Genomic DNA, 19,181 nt, shown 5'->3' with positions numbered 1-19,181 from the left:
CGTCAGGATCCGCAAGGTTGCAACGTTCACTGGCCTATAGTTCGAGTTTGAGCTTGGAGGAGAGACATTCCCCACCCGCGCGAAGTCGGCAACTGAGACCAAGAGGAGCAAAAAGGATGAAATGGACGCCAGATATGAACAAGGCTGTCATCCGTGCATACTATTTGGCTACAAACCTCGAAAAAGAAAAAAACAGGATATCTTAATCGAATCCAGAGATATTGGAATCAGTACTTCCCAAATGTAAATATAAGAAGGCAGAGGCTAAGTAATCAGGTTAGAGTGATATTATCAAGAAAGTTTTTAACCTCCATAGATCTCCAACATCTTAAAGAAGAAGCTCGTTGATTAATGGCCACTGAAAATGATGCAGAGATTTCTGAAAATGATAGGACGCTGAATATTAGAATGTCTCTAGAGCCAGCAGTTAGAATCAGTACATCGGTCGGCATAGATGTCAGGATTGGAAGATGACATAGAATTAAAAAACAGACTAAGTGAATCTGTTTTGACTGAGCATGTGCTGCTTCATGGGATACCGCTTCGAGAAAGACCACCGTTACCCAGAGTGTCATACAATAAGAACATGCGGAAGCTAACCTGCTTAATGAATAATGTGATCCAGGAACATTTAGTCCTGATAAATGGACTTCAGGATATTTCACATTGGATATATATCGCTTCCAAAACAGTTATATTAGAACTTGGAAAAAAATTAGAAGATGGTAGAAACAGTAAAACTCAAAGAGGCTGTAAGGAAATACCACAGTGGAAAAAAAGGCTTCAACGAAAAATTAATAACTTGCGGGAAAAAATTGGTGTTATTTCAAATTATATTCGAAATCCTCACAACACAAGACCCAAGACAAAGAAGAAAATAGACGAGATCATTGTACAAAACTTGGGTACAGTACTGGAATCCGAATTATTTGATAAGCTAACACTACACCTGAATTACTTGAAACAGAAACTGGCAGTATATGCGAACCGGGTGCGTAGATATACTGAGGAAGCTTTACGCAGACATCAGAATCAGCTTATCAAACAGAATGAACGCCAATTTTACAGAAGTCTTGGACAAAATGGTAAATCAACAATTCATTACCCCGATGATATTGAGGTCTACTGGAGGAATGTGTGGGAAAAATCAGCTTGCCACAACGAAAACGCCTCTTGGATAGAAGAGGAAATGCGAAGCTTCGAGAATGCTTCAGAGATGCCTGAAGTGACTATTAGTGTATATGATGTAATGGAAACAGTCAGCAACATGAAAAATGGGAGGGCTCCAGGCTCTGACGGAATTCAGAATTACTGGATTAAAAGGTTTCGTTTGTACCAATTACTGGCCAATGGCTTCCAGGATGTACTAGATGGCAAGCAGGCTCCCCAGAAGATTTCTCAGACGGCATAACTTATTTGCTCCCAATCCCCAAGAAGGATGGGCCGAATTTACGATCCGAAGATTTCCGGCCAATAACTTGCTTGAATGGTATCTATAAAATTCTTACTTCTATCTTGGCATCGAAGATATACGAACACCTCAAATCTAATGGCATGATACCCAGCGAACAACTAGGGTGCAAAAAAGGAGCTAGGGGTTGCAAAGAGCTTTTAGTAATGGATTCCTTCATTGCAGCACAGTGGCAGTGAAACCTTTCAATGGCGTGGATCGATTATAGGAAGGCTTTCGATTCTGTACCACACAGTTGGCTGCTCAAAGTATTGGATATATATAAGGTCCAAACTAAAGTAAGTGAACTACTCACGAATTTGATGGCAGGCTGGATGACTAAGTTGAAAATAGGAGTGACCCCTGGTAATAACCATATAAAAATTATGAGGGTTTATACCAAGGAGATTGCCTTAGCCCATTGTGGTTTTGTATGGCGCTGTTCCCACTAAGTCGGATACTGCGTAGGAACCAAGTGGGCTACAAACTCAATACCAAGGACGAGGCAACCACACAGCACGTATAGTGCGAAAGGTTTTAAGTATATGAAAAGATAAAATAAATAAATAAACAAAATATAAAGGTTGTTGGACTTCTAGGTCCCCCACCTCATATATTCAACCCTCAATAACGAGAAAAACCGAATAATAATAAAGGCTTAGCTAACCCGATGGTTCGATGCCAATACAACAAATCGTTATCTAGAAAATAATAATAATACAGGCTTAGCCAACACGAAAGTTCGATGCCAATACCACCAATCGTCATCTAGAAAATAATAATAATGAAGACTTAGCCAACACGAAGCCTTAGTAATAATAACCCGTGAGAGATTGCTAGTCCTCCATCGGGCGCCTCCCCGGGTAGGGGGATGTTCATCAGATATAATGGATACTGGGGAAATAAAATATCCAGGGTAGACCAAAACTAGCTAAATCCAGGTGCGACGGTTCCCATATTGGGCGGTGACCTGGTCAGCGTCTGTTCCCCACCATAGGGACGGCTAATAAAATGCACTCACCCATTAAATATCGAGCTAAGAAATAGAAGATTAGCCTCGGACGAGCCCGATACTGGAGCTGCATCGGGCGGGAATAGTGGACAGCTTCCTTCAGGGAATAGTGGAGCGAGCGGCACTACCCAGTCGTCAAGGACCGCAAGGTTGCAACGTTTACCGGCCAATAGTTCGAACTCGAGCTTGGAGGAGAGACATTCTCCACCCGAAAAGAAGGAGGACGTGGATTGCTAAATATTGAAGAAGCTTGCCACAAACAGGAAGAGACCCTACGCCAATACGTTCCCTCAAAACAACCGGGGTTTATCTCTAACAACTCGGGTTGAACTCTGGTTTAACTGCACTTAATCTGGGCAATGGTGTTGAATCAACAATCGTATCACAAAATGAACGACTGGCAGATGGTCAATACCACTAATCGTTATCTACATAATAATAATAATAAAAGAGATATAATAAGGAGATATAGCGAGGCAGCTTTGCGTAGGAAACAAAATCAGAAGGAGGAGGAAACTTCCTCCTTATAGACCTAAGAAAAAAGAAAGCAGAACTTATTGATGTTGGGATCCCCAACGATAATAATGTAAGCTCCACTATGGGAGAAAACTGAGGAAATACCAGGAATTGGCGATAGAATTGAAAGAAATGTATAAATTGGAAGGAATTACCACTATTCCATTCATAATATCAACGAATAGTCTCATACCAAAATCAACAGTGGCAGGCATGAATGGTTTGGGGGGTGCCTATGGATGTGCTGAGAGAGGCTCAACAATCAGTTCTCTTAGACACTGCACGTATAGTGCGAAAATTTTTAAATATTTGAAAAAAAATAAAATAAATAAATAAATAAAAAAAAATATGAAGGTGGTTGGACTTCTAGGTTTCCCACCTCAGATACGCAACCCGGAATAGCGAGAACAAACGACCATAATAATAACAACTAAGGAAATATCAGGAATTGGCGATTGAATTGAATAGCCAACACATAGAACAGCTAGGGTGCAAAAAGCGGGCTAGGGGTTGTAAGGAGATCTTAGTTATAGATTCGTTCATTGCTGCACAAGTCTCGAAAAAACAGGGAAGTCTTTTTATATCTTGGATTGATTATAAAAAGGCCTTTGACTCTGTTCCACACAGCTGGCTGCTAAATGTTTTAGGTATATACAAGTATTTCTCAATAAAGAGTTGAACGAAACAGGTTTGGATAAAACCTCCATTTTTTTCCATTTCATTTATAGTTTTTGTCAAGTTATTTTGACCTATTCAAAATATCCGAGTGCAACTAAAAAATTGATTAACACCTTTAAAAATATTTGTCTCGAAAACTATTCAAGACATGAAAGTAGGGAGAAAATTTTCGTATCGTATCTAAAATACTATTAACAACCTATTTCAACACCTCCCCCCCCCAAAAAAAAAAAAAAAAATGTTTAAATTTATTTTTTTTGAAATTTAAGAATTTTTTTTTTCATTACCAGACCGATTCTATAAAATCTTAGCGATGAAGGAATGCCCTAATTGGTTTTAAAATACTCCTCAATATAAATGATACTAATAAATAAAAAATATAAAGGGCTATTCCACATCATATCTTTTTTTTATATAATTTATTTATTGTTATTTAAATTTGTAATAAACTATATAAAACTAGTAAATTTGCTATTAGATATAAAATGACATGCTACAAAGTGGAGAATCTACCCATTGATGGAACTCCAATAACATTACTAGAGAAGAAGATGTCAGGGCAATCATCTTTATGACGCCTAGGGAGATCAGGTATTGAAGGAGAAGCCAGGTTAGAAATAAGTGAGTTTGGGGGATTGAGAAGTTTATCATGGAAGGATTGGTATCTGGTTCTGGCCAAATCGGCAACATATGGAACATTGAGGTTCTGATGGATGACTTGATTTGTGACAAAGTAAAGAGCATGGGGGGTGCCTATGGACTTTAAGAGGATTTTAAGAAGGATTGTGGACAGTATGGAATGGATACGAGCGGAATGCGATGATTTATTGGAGCACCAATGCTCTTCTATCTTTTAAAATTTAAAAGATGGTGGATAATTACACTGGAGAAAGTATCCTCCCTTGAGCTGTTATACGTAGCATACTGGAAAAAATAAATAAATCAAGAATGAGATTTGTATGATACTTATATATTAAAAAAATTAACCCGTATCATTCTACAATATTATGAGTAGGTTGTATTTTTAATATAGTTTAATACTGATTGTAATACTTTTTCCATTTAAACCTATCGTTCTATAGACTTCCCGAATCAATTCTCCAAGTCAGAAAAAAATGAAATAGATAGGTATTCTACAAAACTATGTTTGAGACTAGATGTCTCGAGAATGATTAGTTAATCGTTGAGTTGAGTTAATTTTAAATTTAGTTACTCGAGTTAAGGAATTATTAAACAAATAACCAAGGCCTATCAGTATAGCAATAGAACTGATTTTGCGGCAGTCCATCTCAATCTGAATAGGTACCCACCCCGGTCATGACCTGTTTCATTTGACAAGGAATGAGTACGTTATAAATTAAAATGTCAAACAAAAGGCTTAAAATAAAAATAATTAATCCAATAAATAGATAATACGGAATAGAGCACCAACATATCTAATAATGTTATATCATACTTGTCTAACTTATAATAAGTTCAGTTGAATAATCGAACTTATTTTGTTGGAAATTATTATCGAAAGAATGAACAATTGAAACTAAAGGTCCAATGTTTTTAGTCCTAGGTGAATATAATACATACTTAATATAATGAAAAACATATATGAACTATACTTACCGCTATTTCTAGACAATTTATCGCTTTTGCGTCATCAGGAAACTCTGTAAAAGAACCAACTGTCTTGTTGTCGCTTGAGACTCTAGCTTGAATGAAAAACCCAGCGAAATGATCTCTGTTACTACTATGAAGTTTTATTTTATATAGCCCGTTTTCTGAGTTTGTTGGATCAGCATCAAGTATGAATGGAGATGGTACAATCTGTGGAGCATTATCTCTATGGTGAGGGATCATTGTTGAGCATTTGGAAACGGGTGCACCAGATTTGAAGGAGTCTGTAAGCAGGAAATTGGTGACCAGTAGAATTGGCACTTGCCATTTTTGCATTCCTGAAAACGAAAAAGAAGATATGTTTATTTGTTTTTGATCTCTATTACTTTGAGGTTATATTTGAAAGCTTTTGAAATTGAAAAGTAATAATAAATCGGGAACATTTTAAATTGCCAGTTTTAATGACATTTTTCTTCGGATTTGGGAATAAATATATTTCTCTTAATTAAAATATATGGATAATCAACTATATTACTAATTTAAAATGATTGCTTCACAGACTAAAAATGGTAAAAGCTTGGTCACTTTTTGCTGAAGAGTTTATAGTACTACTAATTACCAAACGAAGGACGAATATTTAATAGTTTCTAAATATAAGAAGATGGTCAGGGTTGCGGTAAAAAAAAGAACAAATAGTATAAAACTCTTTTAATGTCCGACGTTTCGCCTCACTTTGCAGGACTTCATCAGGGCTAAAATGATACAAAAAAAAAAAAAGAAAACTGAGAATATTACAACAATAAGGTAATTTAAGCTAGGATAAATATTATGTAAAAATAAAGTGATAAGAAATTAAATATAAATAAAAGGAAGGAAGGCATAAAATAGTATCAGTATAAAATAAACTTGAATAAACAATGATAAGAATAAAAAATAAGTAAAAATGGTAAGAGTAAAAAGTTTTTAAAAATAAGTAAAATATACAGTTATAAAAGTACAGGGAGATGTACATAAAACAAAAACAATATGGGAAAAAAAAAAAAAGAAGAAGAAGAAAGTAGAGATTAAATAAACGTATTGAAAGAATAAATAAAAATAAAAATAAAAATAATGATATTAAATAATAATAAATGAGCAAAGAACAAATCAAGACCACCTACCTGTTCAAAGCGAACGGTTGAACATAAGGCAACAATGAAACGGAAGCGTGGAGGAGTGAGGAGGTGGCCAGTCGTTTAACGGCAATATTTCTATTTCAAATACTTCGCGTACACAGGAAGTAGTCATAAAGGTATGACGAAAAATGAAAAATAATAAGAGCAAGATACAGAAATATGATAATAATGATAACTATGATAATTTTCTAATTTAGGAATAACTAAGTAAAATTAGAATGATACATATCGTTACTAATAATACGAGTATATACTGAAGAAAATATAGTTAGGGTTGTTAATACAATATAGGATATAATAACAATGATAGTAAAAGAAGTAACTAATGATAAGTAAAAATAGATAAACAGTATTAAAAAAAAAATTACAAAGAAATAAATAAGAAAAATAATTAGACAATGATAACAACTGTACACATAAGTGAAAAATTGTATGTTAATAGAATGTTAACAATATAGGTGATGATAATGATAAGTGTATACTTTAATTAATACTTTATTTTCACATAATATTTATCCTAGCTTAAATTACCTTATTGTATCTTATTGTTGTAATATTCTCAGTTTTCTTTTTTTTGTATCTTTTAGCCCTAATGAAGCCCTGCAAAGTGGGGCGAAACGTCAGACATTAAAATAATTTTATACAATTTGTTTTTTTTTTTACCTCAACACTGACCATCTTCTCATTTTTAAAACTTTGCGGTCAACTATATATACACATATATTTAATAGTTTCTAGAATATGAAATTCACTATTTATTCCTTGGGGCCACCAAGAAATACAAGCCAAAATAGAACTAGTTTTTTGGTTTTTCTCAAGTTGTTGAGAGTGTTAAACGTCGACAGCAGCCCCCTTGGGACAACTTGTTGAGAGTGGTAAACGTCGAATGCAGCCTCCCTGGGGCAACATGTAGAGAGTGTTATACGTCGAGAGCAGCTTCCTTGGGGCAACTTGTTGAGAGTGTTAAACGTCGAAAGCAACCTCCTTGGAGCAACTTGTTGGGAGTGTTAAACGTCGACAGCAGGCTCCCTGGGGCAACATGTTGAGTGCTAAATGTCGACAGCAGCCTCCTGGGGGCAACTTGTTGAGAGTGTTAAACGTCGACTGCAGCCACCTTGCGGCAACTTGTTGAAAGTGTGCAACGTCAACAGCTGCCTCCCTGGGGCAAATTGTTGGGAGTGTGGAACGGCGATAGCATCCTCTCTGGGGTAACTAGTTGGGAGTGTGGAACGGCGATAGCATCCTCTCTGGGGTAACTTGTTGGGAGTGTGGAACGGCGATAGCATCCTCTCTGGGGCAACTTGTTGAGAGTGTTAAACGTCGCCAACAGCCTCCTTGTGGCAACTTGTTGAGAGTGTTAAACGTCGATAGCAGCCTCCCTGGGACTACTTGTTGAGAGTGTTAACGTTGACAGCAGCCTCCTGGGGGAAACTTCTTGAGAGTGTTAAATGTCGACAGCAGTCTCCTGGGGGAAACCTGTTGAGACTGTTAAACGTCGACTGCAGCCTTCATGGGGTAACTTGTTGAGTGTTAAACGTCGACAGCAGCCTCCCTGGGGCAACTTGTTGAGAGTGTTAAACGTCGACAACAGCCTCCCTGGGACTACTTGTTGAGAGTGTTAAACGTTGACAGCAGCCTCCTGGGGGAAACTTGTTGAGAGTGTTAAACGTCGACAGCAGCCTCCTGGGGGAAACTTGTTGAGACTGTTAAACGTCGACTGCAGCCTTCATGGGGCAACTTGTTGAGTGTTAAACGTTGACAGCAGCCTCCTGGGGGAAACTTGTTGAGAGTGTTAAACGTCGACTGCAGCCTTCATGGGGCAACTTGTTGAGTGTTAAACGTCGACAGTAGCCTCCCTGGGGTAACTTGTTGGGAGTGTGGAACGGCGATAGCATCCTCTCTGGGGCAACTTGTTGAGAGTGTTAAACGTCGACAACAGCCTCCTAGTAGCAACTTTCTGAGAGTGTTAAACGTCGATAGCAGCCTCCCTGGGACTACTTGTTGAGAGTGTTAAACGTTGACAGCAGCCTCCCTGGGGCAACTTGTTGAATGTTAAACGTTGACAGCAGCCTCCCCGGGGCAACTTGTTGAGTGTTAAACGTCGATAGCAGTCTCCCTGGGGCAACTTGTTGAGTGTTAAACGTTGACAGCAGCCTCCCCGGGGCAACTTGTTGAGAGTGTTAAACGTCGATAGCAGTCTCCCTGGGGCAACTTGTTGAGTGTTAAACGTTGACAGCAGCCTCCCCGGGGCAACTTGTTGAGTGTTAAACGTCGATAGCAGCCTCCCTGGGACTACTTGTTGAGAGTGTTAAACGTTGACAGCAGCCTCCCTGGGGCAACTTGTTGAGTGTTAAACGTCGACAGCAGCCTCCCAGGGGTAACTTGTTGGGAGTGTGGAACGGCGACAGCAGCCTCCCTGGGGCAACTTGTTGGGAGTGTGGAACGGCGATAGCAGCCTCCTTTGGGCGACTTGTTGGGAGTGTTGAACGGCGGTTTTCAAGTTTAAGCTTGAATGGTTCCAAAACTGGAGGATTAAAATAAATTCCAATAAATCCCACCAAATAACATTTACCCTTCAACGTAAACCCATGACCTCTTGCCCTACAGTATCCTTTAATAATACCCCACTTATTCCTGTCGAACAGATCCGTTACTTAGGACTACATCTCGACAAACGACTCACATGGAATCCTCATACAAGATAAAATGACAAGAAACTGCTCGTGGATTCCGACTATTGCAACATTTACTAGACAAACGGTCTAAATTGCCAATTCATTACAAAAGACTGATCTACATGACTATTATAAGGCCTGTCTGGACATACGGAGTTGAGCCTTGGGGCTCCACTAAACCATCAATTCCAGAATCCAATCCTTACAGTCCAAAATCCTTCGTAAAATCCTTAATGCTCCTTACTTGGTCACAAATCAAGTCATCCATTAGCACCTCAATGTTCCATATGTTGCCGATTTGGCCAGATCCAGATACCATTCCTTCTATAACAAACTTCTCAACCACCCAAATCCACTTGTTTCTACCTGGCTTCTCCTTCATTACCTAATAATCCTCCTAGGTGTCTGAAAAGAAGATGGCCTCGAGATCTTCTCTTCTAGAAATGTTATTAGAGTTCTATCAGTGGGTAGATTCTCCACATGCTTGTATGTGTTGTCACTATGTCACCTACAGCAAATTTACTTGTTGTATATATGTGTATACAGTTGTAAATAACAATAAATAAATTATTAAAAAATAAATAAAAATAAAAAAAGTTTAAGCTTGAAAAAAATAATTGTTTTTCACCTATTCTCATATATTTAGTGGATTTTGAATGTCTATTTAGTTGCCCTTAGGAGACAATATAATTAGGAATTATATCATTGGTAATCCAAAAGAAACTCCACTCAACTAAATATTTAGCTATTATTAAAAATTTATTAATATAATACATTATATCAATATGATAGGAAGATAATCATTTAAAAATTATATATGTATGTAATAGTGTTCCCTATTGAGCTTCCAAACGCATACTGGCATACACATACCCTATGAAGTAGGTACCTCGTGATCAAAGGTCCTAAGAACATTTTCTGCTTGTAACAGTAAAGTTTTATAATTAAAACATGAAACAATGTTCAAAATACAAGCTTTTTGAGATTCTTCTCTATTTATAGTGAATTAAGTATTATAAATACACGATGTATTTATACATTTATGATATAATAAATACACACTCAGTATAGATTTTTTTTGCTTTTTTTTATTTTAAGGAATAACTTTCTGAACGATTAAATATCAGCTAAACATTTTTCACTTCTTTGAAAATGAATATTTTGCACAATACTTGGAAAGCATAAATATGAATAACATAATTTAATGTGTTTGGTAAATAATTACAGGATTATTGCATCGCAACAATCGAAAAATATCCTTCGTCATTCCTTATCTTCTCGTAAAGATAATGAAAATTACCCATAAAAATTAATGGTATGGAACTTGTTTTCAACTAAACTGATTTTAGAGAACTTATGTAAAATGTTTCTAGAACTTAAAACAGGGCATGGAAATTCATTTCAATGAATATAATATTTTTCATATCATCATTGTTTCACAGGAAACTATTTTAACCAGTTAATTTAACGTTGCGCCGTCGATACTCCTGGTGGGGTATATATAAGGTATTTTTCACTTCGAAAATCAACGACTGGTGTCACCATCACCAAATCCAATATCTAGTAGAAAAATGGGTGAAAGTATTTGATAATCATGGCCTGTATTTTAAAGAATAATTGTAAAGAGTAGATTTTATACTGAAATTTAAATACAATTTTTTTTAGGACATTTGTCATTTTACATGAATGAGAATATACATGACTTCCAAAAAGTTAAGAATGGCTTTAGGTGTTTTTTCCTTGCTATCAGCCTCTTATAGAAACTTATTCAGTTTTATCTGTTAAATAAGGAGTTTGCATTTAGGAATATATAGAAACAAAGGCGGTGGGTTTGTTTGAGTTTGGAAAATCGCCACGGACCAAATTTTTTTAAAAATCCGCAAATACAGTGCCATTGTATGGACCTTGATTCCTAATTAATCAACACTTACTGAATAAATTTGGAAAAACATCACAGTTCTAAAAATAACAAAAATAACACAAAAACAAAATGGTGAAAACCCCATAAATATAAATGGGATGGCACTATTAAGAAAGGTACTACGGTATTATTAAGAATCATAAATTTGGTTTTAATAAAATACAAATTTTGGATAGAGCAAAAAAAAGTAGAACGAGGAAAAATTTAGAATCGATAGTTATAACACAGAATGTTGTTAACTTTAAAAATGATACGATTAACCTTAAGAAATACAATTGTTCCAAGTGACTAGCAAACCCCATTGCTAATGGTACGTCAGTCAATTAATAATATTACAACAATATAACTTCAAAGATTATATAATTATATTACTTATAATTAAATATTATATAATTATATTACTTAATCTATATTCATATATGAATTATAATTTATTAATTATAATAAATCCCCCCAGTTAAGGGAGAGCGTCCTGTAGCATATGCCATTTAGCGTCTCACAGAAGCAGAAGCCAGATACAGCGTCTTAGAACGGGAACTTCTAGGAATCGTGTGGGCAGTGGAATATTTCCGGCCCTATGTGTTTGGAAGGCGTTTTAGGGGCCACACTGATTATTGACTTTTGCAGTGGGTACGGAAAATGAAAGTCATCCGCGCGTATCACCAGATGGAAGGAGATACTCAACCAGTATAATATTGACGTCACATACAAGCCTGGTAAAGACAATGTTGTTGCAGACTGGCTCTCAAAGGAAATAATGGTCAATGCGATCGAGGATAATCAGGGAGAACCATCTGGACATGCTAGACAGTTCTTGAGAGAGTGAACCCCGGAAGAAGAACAACAACCAGGTACAGAAGAATCGGAAAACAGAGGAGAGACATCCGAAGATAAATGCTCAACTTTGGAAAGTCCGACCGAGATAGAAGAAATTGATGAAATCATTAATGATAAATTTATAAAGTCTCCAAATCATATGGAAAACCAGAACCTTGGGGCTACTAATGGTGGTGCATGGAAAATAAGCCAGCAGTAATATTGTGACTATATGCTCCCAGCCTAGTCTCAGGGAGAACCAAATCTGCAGAGCACTAAAAGATGCATCGATGGCCGGACAAATCCATCATCTATAAGTAGGAAATGCATTGCTGTGGGATAAAATTCGGCGTCTTTGGAGTATGGAACAGATTAGGGTCGACCAGTTGTTTATACGCTGTACGATGTGGCAGAATCTCTCCGTGGCGCGGAACGATAAAAGGTCAACCATAGAGAGCTGAACCAAATGCTACAGGCGTTGCACCATCGATACTCCTGGTGGGGTATGAAGCGCACAATTCATGAAACCATCGGCAGTTGTGACGTATGCTTGACAGCGAAATATGACAGACACCCTCCTTAAGCGATCCAGAAGGAGACGCCCACTGCAGAAGCACCACTTAGTGATCTTCAAGTGGGTTCGTTTACTTGGAAGGGAAACAACTGGGTCACAGTGATAGACGTATTTAGCAAACTAAGCTGTGGCGAACCCAGTGAATGAGAGATCAGCAGAATCGGTGTTAAGAACCCTACGCACGTGGTTCCAGTTTTACGGCGTACCGGATAGAATCTCGTCAGACAGTGAAAGAGAGTTTGAAAATGCAAATATCAGGGAAGAGATGAAAATCTTGTCGGTGGTGTGGCACCTCAACACCTTAGGACATCCAAAGAGCCGAGAAGGTATTGAAAGGCTCCACAGTACCCTCAGCGAACAACTCCCGGTATGGTATGGTATGGTATTCCGGTCAAAATCGGAACGGTTGTATGTCGCCGTTTGAGTTCCAACAGGGGTAAGGAATCCCTGCGCTATGAGGGTCTATTCTGGGTGACTACGATTTATAATATAATCATTAATACTTTTGTGATTTCTTCTTATTTGTTTTGTTTTTGAGTTTACGAGGTATTGTTCGTAAACTAGCAGGAGAGAATTATATTTACAGGGTGTGTAATATAAATGTTAATACCTAACTCCCTCTCTCAACAACTCGAGAATGTATAAATATAGGATTACTGAATAGAATAAAGCCTATTATCAGCAACCGTGAGCGTATTTTCTCGTTTCTTATTTCATTTTTTTCTTTTGAGTTCAGAACCCGCTATCACGTATCTTATATATATATGTATATAAGTTACGGACTGTCAGCTGACAGTTCCATATCAGCTGATTGAGAACAGCTGACCTATTGTATATATATAGACGGACAGGCTCCGCAAATAGATCAGTCTTTGACAGCACTTCAAGCGTTTCAACTCCTCTCTCTCCTATTATTTTTAGTCTCACTTGAGTAAAATGATATTATATATATTATGATATGACAAGTGGTTTTATTTTATTTCTTTTATCATTATTTTATATATTCTGTTAATTATTGTTGTTTATTTGTATCTTTTTAAATTCATTGTATTATTTTATTTCATGACATCTTGTAATTTCATCTCTATTTTGCAATTTACTCTAAGGCTCTAAAGACTAATTTTGACGCCTGTAAATTATTCTAAAGGGATTAATCTCAGAATAAATAAAGATTATTATTATTATTATAAGTTAAGTATTGGCGAAAGCAAAATGTCAAAAAAGAGAAGAAGGAATAAGATGTAACACGTTTGAACTGCTGTAACATCCTAGCTTTATTGGGTTCAGCACATCTTTATATATACACATGATCAGCTGATCTGCTCAGTCAGCTGACATCAAAGTACCAGCTGACTGTAACTTATATATAGAAGTACTGGATTCAATAAAGAGCATTCTATTTCTGGAACGCGTGAGAGTCATTTCATTCCCTTTATGCTGTTTTCACTCGATGATACTTAAATGGTGCCGACCAACCCGGGAACTTTAAAACTGGAACAATTTTTAGTCTAAAAAAAAAAAATTTCTTTTCTCTTTGTTCTCACTGAATTATGGCCAATAGCGGAATAGTGAGAGCAGCAGTTCTAAACATTGAGGGTCTGAACTTCAACAATCCGGAACATCAAAAGGAGGTAACCTTAGCTTATCACCAAGGAAAAACTAACCATTTTGGGCTAAACGAGACTCTACAAGCATTTTGGCGCAAATATTTCTGATGTGGCATGAAACGCAAAATCCAAGAGATTCTTGGGAAATGCAAGTTGTGCCTCAGGACGAAATATGATCGGCACCCACCCTGTGCAGCTCAAGAGACCCCTGTCGCGGATACGCCGCTCACTGACTTACAGTGGATTTTTTCACCTGGAAAAGCCATAAGTGGGTCATAATTATTAACATATTGAGTAAGGTGGACATGGCATACCCAGTGCAGGACTGATTAGCGGAGGCGGTTTTACGAGCCCTTCGGACATGGTTTCAATTTTATGGGATCCCCGACAGAATTTCTTCGGATAGTGAAAGAGAATTTGACAATGCAACCATCAAAGAGGATATTGGAAGAGGTGAGGCACCTCAACACTCCCCAACAAGTGCCGCGGAGTGATAGAGCGGCTTCATAGCACTCTAAGTGACCACCTACGAGTGTACCAGCTAGAAAGAGGACTAGAGCCAGATGACGCGATGGAACGGGCAGTCGCAGCATACAACCACTCCATACACACAGTCACGGAGTTTGCCTCAATCTTAATTCTTTTTGGGATGAGGGGGCATCGACGGGACCACCGTGGTACTTTGCCGGGAGAAGTTGAAATGGTCGGTAATGTGATGGCCTTGCAAAAGTTGTGGGCAAAAGTTGTGGGCAAAAGTCAGGGACAGGATTTGTAGGGAAAAAAGTAGAAAGTGGCCAAACATAACTTGAATTTCAGAGACCTGATGGGCGGAATAAATATTGGGACAGTGGTATATAGGAAAGTGGGGACTAATAGAGGGAAGGAGCTGCAGGGGTATGAGGGCCAATTTAGAGTGACCATCATTCGAGAACATAATATCGTTACAATAGAAAGTGTCAAAGAGCCTAGAAAGAGGAGAACTGCCCAGATTGAACAGTTAAACTATTCACTGCGGAACTATCCGCCAATCACAACATAGTGTCCTCATATCGCCACAAGGAGATTAGACTATACCAAATGTATTTATTTTATTTTATTATTATTTGTTTTTATTTCTAGTTTCTTTGCTAATTTTATATATATAAATTTCATATTTTTCTTAAATATAGTCTTTTTCATGTTATTGTACGAAGAGTTCTTCACGTTCTTTTCGTTTTATTTTTAAGTTTAATTTATGTATATAGGATAACATTAGGCAATTTCATATATGTGCTATTGATATATTTTTTTTGTGTATATGATGGAGTTTACGCGTACTGTATGACTATCGTTTACTGGCTATAGTTCATTGTAAATATTTTTCAATTTTTTTTTATATGTTATAATAATATGTAGTGTAAGTTTACAAGGGTTGTTAGTAAACTGGTGGGGGGGGGGAGGGAGATACGGGCGAAGCACGATAACAGCTGACCGGCCGTATCAACTGATCGAGTCGAATAGCTGATTGTATATATAGAAGTACTGGATTCCACAAGAGAATTATATGTCTAGAACCCGTGAGAGTCGTTTCATGCCCTTTTCGCTGTTTTCACTCGACGATACTTAAGTTATATACATCTTTTTTTTCGGCCAAGACTCCCATTGGACTGTCTAACCATGGTTGGGGTAAAAAATTTGGTTTTTTTGTGGAACCGCCACTCAATGAAAAAATTCAACGCACCAGGCCGATTCGAACCGGCACTGCCTATAGACATCAAATTGGTAAGACTGTGTCTTTAGCACTTTATCGATTTACTTCATGTATTATGCTACATATAGTTACTACCTTAATGATTTATGCGACTTATAGGAACTAAGTTTATGCTTTATGCTATGTATTGACACTGCCTTGATCTTTAATGTTACATATACAGGGTGTTTCAGGGTTAAGTGGCCAAACTGAAAATATGAATTAAGGACCTCAAAACGAGAAAAAAAAATTCCTCTGAAGGTATATCCGCAAACACTTTGTTTAGGAGATATTCACACCTGAAGATTTTCATTGTTATGAATTATTTAGGTTATATGAAATACATAAAACTTATTTATTTATTTCAACTACTTTATTACTAAACGTAAACATTAAATTCATATTCAATGTTGTTCAAAATGATTTCCTTGAGCATTAACACAGGCTCGGCATCTTTCTTCAACAGCGGCAGTGGCAGAACGGCACTAGATATATGTTATTGTTTCACAAGATTCAATTATCATTCTTCGAAAGGAATTAAGATCATTAAACGGCCTTGCATAGACTTTTTGTTTAATGTCACCTCAAACAAAAATATCCAGTGGTGTCAGGTCTGGAAGTCTGGTCTTGCACGGCCAATCCATTGATTGGAATAATTAACATTTAGCCATTGTCGTGGTTATAAATGTTAATTAACAATTAACATTGTCGTGGACCTCTTCCATAATGTGGTGCACCATCTAATTGAAGTTACATGTCCCATCTCAGTTGTAGTGGAATATATTCAACTAAATCATTATTAAGAAACTCCAGAAATGTGCCGGCATTGAGTCGAGGTGGCAAGAAATGCAGACCTATTAAAATATTGTCTATTATCTCCAACCACACATTACACTGAAACCGGTGCTGAAAATGGTGCTCATGAATTGCATGGGGATTTTCCTGTGACCAGAGGTGATTATTATCTGATTGAAGATACCTCTTCTTGTGAAGGTAGATTCATCTATTCAGAGAATGTGTCCAGAAAACTGTGGATTATCCTCTACTCGATTTAAGCACCAATCTGAAATGTGTCTTCTTTGCCGAAAATCTTGCGGTAGTAAATTTTGTAACCTTTGATAATGATATGGGTGAAGTCCTTCAGCAATGAGAGTTCTTTGTACTGTAGTTGGTGAAATATTTAATTCTGCTCCACCTCTTCTTACACTGCCAGAAGGATTATTATCAAAATATTGTAATATGGTCGCACTCCTTTCTTCATTTGGTAAAGGGACAAAAATAACATCAGCACGTGGTATTATAGCAAATGTATCAGTTTCTCTAAGATGTTTAAACGTGGAGCTAAAGATAGGTTTGGTAATCTTTTATTCGGAAATCGTTGGGCATACTCAGGAAGGGCAGCATTAGCATTAGCATTGCAAAAACCGTACACAAACACCATATCGGCATATTCACCGTTAGTATAAATTGAAGGCATAATAATGAGTACTCTGCGAAAGCCTCCTACAAACTGATAAATGTTATTGACAGTTCCCAAAGCTAATTTCAAATAGTATTAATCCTTAAGTTGCCAATAGTTGTTGTTGTTAATTGTTGCTTAAAGGCGTAAAACCCTCTGGTCATCAACGCCTATTGCTGCCAATAGATTTTATACAGTTAGGGATAAAAGGCCATATTCGTATATCTAATCCATCTAAAGAAAGCGTTTGCGAATAACATTTGCGTACCCTGCATTTCGATTAGAAAGGTTGTCAATTTTTTTTTTTTTTTTTTTATAAAAGTGTTAAAATTGTAGAAGTATTCATCCCATGCAAGCATCTTAAATATACATTTATAATTCCGTTTAATATTTAAAACATTAATGTTCTGTATATTTTAATTGATCAATAATACTCTTCGCTTATACTAACCAACAAAATTGCAATGTAACTCTAGAACGAAGACTATAGTGATATACTTCCCTTAGAAATGCCATACCATTCATGTATGGCAGTGACGTGACCAAGATGGGGCGCTGGAATTTCCTGGAATGTTTGAGGTATGTTGACGTCATTAATTTGGAAATCCCATTGCCTAAGTGTGAATATTGTACTTAAACGGGGATGAAATGAAATGGAAATTTTATTCTGGGACCTATATCCCCTAAGAATAAATACAGGGATCATAAATCATGATTTTTGTCTGGGAAGCATTTAAAAGTTTCAAGTTGGCAAAATGAAATTACATTGAGATCTTGGCTTAACTACTGTTTATAATGTTAGTCAATATATGCTTAATTATATTGTTTACAATGGTACGGAGGTTTGGTTATGCAATAATTGATGGATTAGGTGTTGTTTAAAGGAAAGAATGGATGAAGATTGGCGAATGGAGATAGGAAGGGAATTCCAGAAGGAGGTTGCACGTATGACGAAGGATTTGCTGAAGAAGGCGGTTCAATAGGAGGGCATATATAAATCAATCGGATGGGATCTGGTGTTTAATGAATGGATGGATGAACGAAAAGTAATGAGATCGAGGATATAGGCAGGTTTTTTGTATTTTAAGAACTTGGAATAGGAAAACACCTGGAGGTGACATAAAAAAGGATGTGACAATTTATATTTTATCTTAATAATTTTCTATTTAATTTGATTTTCACCGCCACCTGAATTTGTATTTTTGCTGTTATATAATTCATCACAACACAATTTTCAATAAAAGGTAATGAAAAAAATCAATTCGGAATTGGCAGTAATCATTACATGAGTAGTTTAATTACAACAATTACATGTTTCAATTGCACTATAATTAGATAACCGTTATATAGGCCAAAATTTTAAAAATAGTGTTTTTAGCTACAAATTACAATTACAGTGAAATAATTGTAATATACAATTACAAATACTGTAATTGTGCGAAAGTAATTGCAATTACTCAATACAATTACAATTTCTTTTCGGTGCTATGTAATTTCAATTATTATTACAATTACTTCTGGATCCTTAGTTATTGCAATTAAAATTATAATCCGACGTAATTTAACTATGTGAATATAAACTAATGTGCAATTTAAATATGTGAATTGAGTTTACTCCAACATATTTCTTATAAACAGAAATCCTATAAGTTAAAATGAATTAATATATAAGCGCACGATCATAAAATCGATTTTATATTTATATTCATCATCTTCGAAAACATGTAAATAAACCGTAATATGTTAATAGATTTATATGCCTGCGAGCAATCTTCAGCTGGATATCATTTTCATATTTTGGAGCCATTGTAAAACAATTATTTTTCATTTTGGTGTCAAGTATTTGTAATTACTAGGGATAGGATTTTTATGTGCTAAAAAATCCGAAATATGTACATAAATATGAGCTAATAAATTGTCAAATATTTAAAAAATATGTAAATTATATTAATTTATAAATT

At 36.4% G+C, this 19,181-nt stretch overlaps 2 protein-coding genes across 2 annotated transcripts; one reads left to right on the top strand and one right to left on the bottom strand.

The window, feature by feature from the left end:
- Positions 1 to 454: 454 nt before the first annotated feature.
- On the top strand, positions 455 to 1,411 carry LOC136796928 (uncharacterized). The gene has a single exon (XM_067052093.1). It carries the CDS (start codon positions 455 to 457, stop codon positions 1,409 to 1,411), a length of 957 nt encoding a protein of 318 aa, XP_066908194.1.
- A 3,799-nt stretch (positions 1,412 to 5,210) lies between these two features.
- LOC136796927 (putative ferric-chelate reductase 1) lies at positions 5,211 to 14,120 on the bottom strand. Its single transcript, XM_067052092.1, has 3 exons — positions 14,090 to 14,120; positions 5,274 to 5,602; positions 5,211 to 5,216 (listed from the first exon to the last, which is right to left on the bottom strand). The coding sequence occupies exons 1-3, from the start codon at positions 14,118 to 14,120 to the stop codon at positions 5,211 to 5,213; spliced, it is 366 nt and encodes a 121-aa protein (XP_066908193.1).
- Between the last annotated feature and the right edge of the window lie 5,061 nt (positions 14,121 to 19,181).

This window comes from Halyomorpha halys, unplaced genomic scaffold (assembly GCF_000696795.3).
Source record: "Halyomorpha halys isolate HHAL.00 unplaced genomic scaffold, Hhal_1.1 Scaffold103.1, whole genome shotgun sequence".
NCBI classification, from domain to species: Eukaryota; Metazoa; Arthropoda; class Insecta; order Hemiptera; family Pentatomidae; genus Halyomorpha; species Halyomorpha halys.
Note: the sequence above shows the minus strand (reverse complement) of the source record. Positions and strands in the feature narration are given on the sequence as shown.